The sequence below is a fragment of the Pollicipes pollicipes genome, unplaced genomic scaffold (genome assembly GCF_011947565.3).
Source record: "Pollicipes pollicipes isolate AB1234 unplaced genomic scaffold, Ppol_2.1 Scaffold_6138;HRSCAF=7277_pilon_pilon_pilon, whole genome shotgun sequence".
In the NCBI taxonomy this organism is placed as follows: domain Eukaryota; kingdom Metazoa; phylum Arthropoda; class Thecostraca; order Pollicipedomorpha; family Pollicipedidae; genus Pollicipes; species Pollicipes pollicipes.
Window position 1 is genome coordinate 2,591,264 of NW_023596818.1, and position 8,947 is coordinate 2,600,210.

At 57.6% G+C, this 8,947-nt stretch overlaps 1 protein-coding gene across 1 annotated transcript; it reads left to right on the plus strand.

Annotated features, from left to right (window-relative positions):
- Window positions 1–334: 334 nt before the first annotated feature.
- Window positions 335–7,667, plus strand: LOC119106055 (nose resistant to fluoxetine protein 6-like). The gene is made up of 4 exons (XM_037229652.1): window positions 335–348; window positions 1,091–1,618; window positions 1,772–3,239; window positions 7,566–7,667. Exons 1-4 carry the CDS (start codon window positions 335–337, stop codon window positions 7,665–7,667), a joined length of 2,112 nt encoding a protein of 703 aa, XP_037085547.1.
- The last annotated feature ends 1,280 nt before the right edge of the window (window positions 7,668–8,947 follow it).

Consider the following 8,947-nt stretch of genomic DNA (forward strand, 5'->3'; position numbering starts at 1 on the left):
GCAGCACTGTCCACCTCTCCTGTGTTGTTTCCGTGTTATTTCAGCCTAGTCCACGAGGGGGTTCGGCAGCCGGCCTGTGTCACGTTGGTGCTAACACCTGCGTCGGAGCAGGCGTCGGGCACAAGCAAAGGCCGCGACCAGGGTAATCATCCGAGCGAACAGACGACACGACGCGGGTCTGTGCTGTGGACATTTGATGCATTGAAATAAATGACACGAATTGAGCGGAGTTGATTAAACGCATTCATTTGAATGGCTGAAGTGTCAGAACTTGGGGGGGGGGGGCGGTTTTACTGGAGCGGTTCCGGTGAGGGGGGGGGGGGGCGGGGCGAGGATGAGAAAGAGAGGGTGAGCGCGGTGTGGTCAGGGATGCTGTGGAACCAACGCTACGAGTCTTTGGTCGGTTCCATCATCAAAGTTGTGGGCTGGAGTTCGTCGTAGCTGGGCAGCAGCCCAACTGTGTGCTACACTGAACCACTGACTGAGAAGGTAAACCTGATCAAGGATGGAGTAGCCACAGCAAAGAGCATTTTCCGACAGGCATCATGTACAGAGATCTGGGCACCGTCGTCTTCACTGTCGCTGCGATGGCTGCATCAGCGCAGAACCTTTTATGTCAATCGCAGACACCTAAGACTTGCATTTCCTGTGGTGACGAATTACACCTTGTTCAAGTCAGATCGACTGGCACAGAGTGTTTGCGCGAGGCAAGCCCCCGGCATCGCGGGCTGGCGCGGCTCAAGCACGCCGTGTCTGCAGGACAGTCGATGCCTCAGATAGGCTAGGCTCGGTGGATCCGGTCCTCATCAGCCGACGGCGGCGATAGAGCGCAGCGAGCCAGATCGGTGTGCGGCGTGGCCGGCGGCGGAGATGACGGCGTCGGTGCTCGCTTGGCTGGCGGCGGCGGCGGCGGTGCTGGCCGTGCGAGCCGAGGCGCCGGTCGGCGCGGACGCTCCGCGCCCCGCCGCCCGCCTGGCGCCGTTCGGCGGGTGCGTGCCGGTCGTGGCGGGCCGGCTGCCGGCCGGCGTGCTGGCTGGGCTGTTTGAGCTCGGGTGCGGAGTGCCGGGCGCGACGCGTGAACGTTGGTCAGACCGCGGCTGGCCGAGGCCCGGCGCGCGGCCCGCCTCCGCGGCTGCGGTGCTCGGCGTGGCAGCGGAGCGGTGACAGACTGGACGCGCGCGAGGAAGGCGCCTCCGGCCGCGGGGTCCAGGCGCACAGTGCGCAATTACGAGTTGGAGGAGTCCGACACGTTGGAGGAGTCCGATGAGCTCGCGCGCGACGAGGCGATGAGCGACGGCGAGACGTCGTTTGATTGGCTGCTGTGCTGGCTCGCGCCATTTCAGTTGGGCGTACCCGGCGAGCTGTGTCGCAACGATGGTCGGGCTTACCTGCGCGCGCTGCTGAGTCGGGCGCCAGCTGGCTGGGCGCTGCGCATGGCCGACGCCTCAGGAAAGCTGCCGGACGGCGTGCTGTTCGGCAGCCTGAACCTGCTCAGCGCCTGGGACGAGTGTCTGGCTGTGCAGGCGGCGCTGAACGCCTCGCGTGGCCCGCAGTCGTCCGCGCGCGGCTTCTCTGGCCGGCTCTGCGCGGCCGCGGTTGTGCCGGATGCCAGCAGCGCGTCTGCGCCCAGCAGGACGGGCCAGCGGCAGGCACCGGCACTGCCGACGCTGGCCGACCTCCTGCCGGGCGCCGTGCGCTACGCTTATTGCGTGCCCTCGTCGTGTTGCGCGCACGACGTGCGCATCTCGCTGGGCCTGCTGCTGAAAGGCAGTGGGCTGCGCGCCGTTGTCGGCGAGTGTCAAGCCCGCGACGACGCGCCGGTGCTCGACGGCGGCGACTGGGCAGCCGTCGCCTTTCTGACGCTGACGGGACTTGTAGTGCTCGGCTGCACGGTGGTCAATGTGGCTGCTACGCACGAGGAGCGCGCCCGGGCACTGCTCGTGTACAGAGGCGCGCCGTTGCCACCCGGCTGGCGGACGGTGTGCGTACGCGCGTTCTCGCTGTATCGCAACGTGCGACGTCTGCTGAGCGTGCAGACGGCGCCGGACAACATCGGCTGCCTACACGGCCTGCGCTTCATCTCCATGACCTGGGTCATCCTCGGTCACACGTACATCGTCGACTTCCTGCTGCTACCGCTGAGTAACATGGGTGTGCTGCCGGAGGTCACTCGGCCGCTGCCGTTCCAGGCCATCATGAACGCGCCCCCTGCCGTCGACATGTTTCTGCTGCTCAGCGGCGCAATGTTCTCCTACTCACTGATGAACGCGCAGCGCGCTGGCCGCCGGATCGGCGTGCGCGAGGTGCTCAGCACGTACCTGCACCGGTATCTGCGCCTGACGCCGCTGTACGCGGTGGTGGTGTGGCTGACGGCCACGCTGCGGCGCCACATCGGCCGCGGCTCCTTCACCGCGCTCTTTTTCGGAATGTTCGGCGTCACCGGGTGCCGGCGCTACTGGCGGTGCAACCCGCTCTACATCAACAACCTGTACCCCAACGGCGAGACGGTGTGTATCGACCAGGCCTGGTACGTGGGGCTTGACTTTCAGATGTTCGTGGTGGCACCGCTACTAGTTCTGCCATTTCTGTGGAACCGGCATGCCGGCGCTGCCTGGCTGACGCTCTGGGGTGTCGTATCCGCAATCATTCCCGGCGTCATCACGTACGTCAAGCATCTGCCGCCCACGCTGCTCAACCTCAACGTGCACGCCAACGACCGGCAGACGCAACGCGACTTCACACTGCTCGTGTACAACGCGCCGTGGTCGCCCGCCTCGCCGTACATCATCGGGCTGGGCCTGGGCCTCCTGCTGGACGGGGCGCGCACTGGCCGCTTGCGCCGGCGCCTGAGCACGCCGCTCAACCTGCTGCTGTGGGTGCTGGCCGCGGCCGTTGCACTGCTGGTCGTGTATGGCATGCACGCCTACAACAGAGAGCCGAGCCGGGCCTGGATGCCGGCCGTGGCCGTGGCGTACGCGGCGCTGCATCGGCCAGCATGGGCGCTGGCCTGCGGCTGGGTCGTGCTCGCCTGCGCCACGGGCCACGGCGGCCCGGTCAACAGCCTGCTCTCACAGCCCTCCTGGGCGCCGCTCGGCCGACTCACATCCGGCGCATATTTGACCTCCATGCAGCTGCAGGTGTCGTTCGCCACCCAGGCGCGCGTACCGTTCGCCTTCACGCACACGCTGTTCGTGTTTTGGTTCCTGGCCCATCTGGTGGTGAACGTGGCGCTGGCCGCCGTTCTGTCGTTATGCTTTGAGTGGCCGGCGGCGGCGCTGGAGAGGGCGCTGCTGGCCGGTGGCCGTCGACCGCCGCGGGCCGGGTACCTTCTCCGCTCGTCTGTACAGGTGCTCAGCTTCGCCAAATGGCAATCCCAGTGAGGGAGCGCCGCTCTCTGTGTAGCGGCTGTGAGATAGGTGAAATGTGTCTGCTGCGCAGTGGCGCAAATCTGTGTCGTCTTCGTCGTCGCCAGTTGCTTCCCATGACATGATGTGACGGCATGTCGCAGAATTCCTCTGAAACGTTTGCTCTTCGCCAGTTAGACGTCGCCTAGGTTATCGATTTCGGGACATTGTTCCAGATTACACAGGTGCCCAAAGTTACGTGCTTGGCGCACGGGCGCTGGTCGCGGGGTTGCCGCGAGCAGTCTTGCCTTTCCATCTTGAGGAATAAAAATTGGCATGAGCATTATTACGTCGGATGGGAAGAAGCAAGGCAAAATCACTTTTGCGTCGCTTCGCCTCATCTCAGAGTTCCCGCCGTCACCAGTCGAACAACCGAACTTTGACATGGCCTGCCGCAGCTTAATTGCAAGTTATGGCATTGCATAGCACGACGTTGGATGATGGAGACCGCGCGCCGCCCGGTGCTCAGCACGGGGCCGGAGCAGCTATATGTGAGCACTGCGGTGGACTCATCACTGTGGGCCATAACCCAGTCCGATCATTCGGGCGGGTGGGTGGATCGGCGAATCGCTCGGTGGCTGCCCGCCAGGTGATCGTGCACAACGGAAAACCAGAGGTACAGGGTCCCGGGCTGACGTTGACCTGTCATAGGTCGGCCACCCTGCAAGGTACATCTAAAATTTGTGTGTCAAACGATCCCCTATGTAATTTTCTACAGCTATGCAAAATTTGGCGTGGCTACGCCGCGCCGTTCAGAAACCATTCGGGAAAAGCCCCCGGGGGTGGGATCAATTTGCCCCCCCCCCCCGACCCGAGCGCGTGTTAATGTATTCTGTTTCACTTTAATGGCCTAAGATGTTAAAAAACGAAATAGTTTTGTCAGGTTCCTGATATTACGTCTATGCCAACTTGAAATAGATGTCTTCGTTTGCTGAAGCATCAGTCACGAGCTCATAAGTTCCATCCGTTGTGAATTGATTTTTCATTCCCGCACGGTCTTTTTGCGATGGAATTTTTCACTTCCACCCTAGTTCAAAAGCGATTCTAGCTCCTTGCAATTCTATTATGCCAATCAGCTTGATAAAAAGAAAACGTGAAAACTGACATTTTCTTCAAATGTGCTGGCTTCTCCGCCCAAGAAGAATATTCCCAGTTTGATTGGGAGAAACATGAAGATGTCAAGTAGCCTGGAGAAGATTATAGATCAGTTAAGATTCAAGATTATTAACTGGAAGAAAACAGGCCCCGTGAGGCCGCTGTGGCTTCACCACCCCCACTGGAGGGCAGTAACCAGTTAACGGGAACACATGTTAGAAGTGTGGACGACTAGGCCGATTTTCATCAGTGTGCCGCAGCCGCACAGTGCAAGAAGTAGTGACTGAAGATAATAAAGCTGAAAGCCAAGCGAGTGGACAAACATCAAAATACTTCTTGGGAGCAGCTAAGTCCCATACAAGTGGTGAAAAGTCCTGACTCGTTTCTCTGACCATCAACAAAAGGGTAACACCGGCGCAGGCCTCGCACTCAGTGAAGCGGTCTGCATCAGCTAAGTTGAGAAAGTAAATCATGCAAGAAAATTATCAGTACATGCACCAGACATTTGTGAATTTCTCTCACACCTTTACATAGCTCTACGACCTATAACATGTCAATTAAGCGCGTTTTCTGTCACGTCTATCACTCCATATAGTTTCCACAACCGAGCGTAGGATTGGCGGTGCAGCTGCCAGCTAATTGTAGTGAAGTTCTGTGATACTTCCGGCTGATTGTACGGTGACGTCACAAGGCTACAAGATCACTGCCAACTGATGACAGTGTCGTACGGGACCGCATGTGTCTAGTGGAGGATCCAGAGAGGAGGTTACGACATCGTGGGTTTTCTTGAGGCTCCAAGGGGTCATAGCCGGCAGAGCAGACAATTTTTGCACAAAACAAAACAAAGTTGACATCTTTGGGCGTTCACACAACCGATAACAGTCGTAAGCGAAGGTGAAAGATTATGAGCAGACAAAAATAAGTATTCACTGATTAAGAGATCGGCAATCGAAATTGCAAAGCTCTTTGTGCTGTCCAGAGACCGGTCTTGCTAGGAGCCCTTTATATCGCTTTCCGGTTTAATCCGATCAGTAAGGAGTCTTCCACGTTGTCATTGACTTATTTTTATTTACTCGGAGGCTCCTACGCTGTTGTCCGAGCAGCGATGCAGGCAGGGAGGGCAGAGGAGCATGTGCACCTCCTCCCGACCGACTCGTATTACCGGACTCTCAAATGCCGGCCAGAGGGCCCTTTCCCTCCACTGTCCCCCTCCCCCCCCCCCTCGAGTCGATGGTATTCCCTGTGTCGGTCAGGCAGCATCAGTACTCATCAGTCGGGCCCGTGTCGGTCTGGGCCTGAGGACTAGTTTGCTCAGCAAGCACAAGACCGGGGCCCGTGATTCACATTGGTTTGACCTCTGAGCTAGTGAGCCGAGTTGGCCAGAAGTCCACAGTGCGTAGCAGAGGGCCCTGTGTTGACAAGGGGCCCCGGGTCGACCAGGGCAGTGTTGGAGGGCGTCTAAAGAGAGTCACGAAATACCCGCCGAGGCTGGCGATCAAAGGCCCGATGGAAAGGCTGAACCGCCCGAAGAGCTGGCTGTACGTCATATTCAGGCTCCCAGTCTGTAGGGCCGTGACTTTAAATGTCAATCAGGTGAACTCTTGCATCGATTGAAATCCTCTGGGAGAACGCGTGTCTCTAGTTGGGCCAGAGACGACTGACACCGAACAGTTAATTTCGTGTCGGTCTCAGCCCAGGAGGCATTTCCTGAGAAGGAACAAGGCCGGGCACGCGATTTGCATTGTTTGAGGTGCCTGAAATGTGAGAGGCCGTGTGTTGGTCAAGGGGCCACAATGCCGAACAGAGGGAGTTCCGTCGCCAAGTCCCGCCTAGTCCCGTCTGATCCCGCAAGGTCTGGTCAAGGCTCCTCCGGGTCTGTCCCGTCCCACCTGCTCTCGTCCTGCCCGGTTTCCCCATATTTGGCCTGTTTTCGCCCGGTTCTGTCTCCCTTCATGACGCTACATCTGGTTCGGTCTGATCGGGTCCAATTCTGCCTGTGCGTTCCCATTCTGTCCCACCCGATTCCTTCTCGTCACTTGAGATACTGTTTGATCCTGTCTGATCCCGCCCGGTCGTTTTGTCTCGTCTCGTTTGGTCCGGTCCCATTCGTTCATGTCCAATCCGTTCCAGTAACATCTAGTCTTATCTAGTTCGGTTTCTTCTGGGCCCATCACGTTCTGTCCAGTTCCGCCTGGTCCCGTTCTGTATGTTCCGTCTCGTCCGGTTCCTTTCAGTCATGCATGGTGCCCTCGGATCCCTTCAAATCTCGTCTGGTTATGCCTGATCTTGTCGGATCCTATTGGCATCCGTGCAGTCTGCTCGGTCTCGTCTTGTTTACTCAGTCCTGTCTTGACCGCCTGGTCTCGTCTGGTTTGGTCTTTTCCGTCGGGTCTCGTCCGACCCTGTTCATATGCTGGCCTTGTCTTATCCGTCACGGCCGTTGCCATCTGGCCGGATTTCATATTCATCTCAGAGATCGTGCAAAGTGATGCATGGGCCTATTCCTACAACACATAACTTTCAGTAATCGCTTTCCGTCCGACTGGTAGAGACCGCCATGTGACGAGAAACGCCCGGGTCCCATCACTGACTTGCCGGTCATAGGCGTGCAAACTATCACCAGGATGGCAGTGATTTTGTGGCCTTGTGACGTCACCATACAGTCGGCTGGAAGTGTTAGCTAACTTCACTACAATCAGCTCACAGCCGCATCACCGATTCCTACGCCCGTTTGTGGACATTGAGTGATAGATGCGAGGGGAAATCGTGATTTATTAGCATTATGTAGGACATGGAGCTATATAAAGGTGTCAGAGGAATTCATAAATATCTGGTGCATGTAATAGCAACAGTCTTGTATGGTTTGCTTGCTGGATTTAGGTGATGCGGACTGTTTTACTGAGTGCGATGCCTACGCCGGCGTTACCAACAAAAGCTCCATAACATTCCAAATTGGTACTGGAGCTGATGTGTTAGCGATGACTGAAGATGTGTGTGGCTTAATGATGGAGCCACCAACTGGCCAAGCCGCGCGCTGGCCTGACCAGCCCGGTGGGACAACTGCAGTGTGCTGGAGAGTTTAAGGCCACCACCCTGCACAAAGATCAGACCCACTCATTCAAAGTGATGGTCGTGAAGGGCCAAATGGCCAACAACCTCCTGGCCTGAGATGCTGCTGGCGGATGGATCAGGATGGATCAGGATGGCGCTGGTGGCCAGACTGAATGAAGTCACGACTGCAAAAGGGTGTAGGACTGATGGAAACCACACCTGCCAAGATGGAGCTGATGGGTGACGCCGAATCGTCCCGCCTGTTCACAGCTCGGAACGTCCTCCTCCCGCTCCTGGACAAAGTTAAAGTTGAATTGGGGCGAATGCTGACAGAAGGTGTCACAAAAACGGTGACAACGCCCACATCACTGTGTGCCAGTGACGCAGAGCAAAGGCCAAGTGAGGATATCTGTGGACCTCCAGTGCCTGAATCAGGTTGTGAAGAGGGAGCACCTGGTGCTACTAACACTGGATGACATCGCATCCAACCTAGCTGGCTCCACTGTATTCAGCAGCCTGGATGCCGAAAGCGGTTTCTGGCAGATGCCTCTGGAGGAGGGAAGTCAGGAACTGACCACCTTCATCACCCCGTTTGGCAGGTTTTGCTTTCAGAGGGTACCGTTCGGCATCACCTCTGCAAGTGAAATATTTCTGAGAAATGCAGGAGCTGCTTGAGGGTCATGACGGTACTGAAATTATCGTGGACGACATCCTCGTCAATGAACGCACACGTGCCCAACGTAACGTCCGCGTGAAGAATGTGTTGGAAACTGTGAGTCGTTCTGGCCTGCGACTCAACTACCAGACGTGCCAGCTCAGAAAGGGAGAGCTGGTGTACTTCGGACATGTCGTTGGAGCCTGCGGCATCATGCCCGATCCAGAGAAAATCCGGATTCTGAAGGACATGCCTACACCCAGCACGGTGGAAGAGCTGCGCAGTGTCCTGCACATGATGACGTACCTGGTTAGGTTTATGCCAAACTTGTCCACAACAATGAAGCCCATGCCAGACCTGCTGAAGGCGGATGCAGCCTGGGAGTGGGGACCCCACTAGGCTGAAGCATTCGAAGCTTGCAGGGAGCTCCTGGGAAAGTCGCCTAGCCCCCAGTTCTACGACGCTTCTCTGCTGACCGTGGTCGCCGCTGATGCAAGCTCCTACTGTCTGGGAGCAGTGCTCCAGCAAGAGCACATGAAAAGGAGTGTTTCGCTGCAGTATGAGCATTTGAGAAGTTCGCGAGGTACCTGGTGAGTCTGCCCAGCTTCACACTGCTGGCAAATCACAAGCCCCTGGTCTCTCTGCTGAGCGCCAAACCGCTACATCAAGCTCCACTGCGCTGCCAACCACTCCTTCTGCGGATGTTGAGGTTCAACTTCCAGGTTCATCACGTCCCAGGCAA

Bases quoted from the DNA above. Each gene is read 5' to 3' on its own strand.
- LOC119106055 (XM_037229652.1), top strand. The intron at 1,619-1,771 runs GTCTGCGCCCAG...GCTGAAAGGCAG, and splicing joins GTGCCGGATGCCAGCAGCGC to TGGGCTGCGCGCCGTTGTCG. The intron at 3,240-7,565 runs GTTCTGTCGTTA...GGACAACTGCAG, and splicing joins TGAACGTGGCGCTGGCCGCC to TGTGCTGGAGAGTTTAAGGC.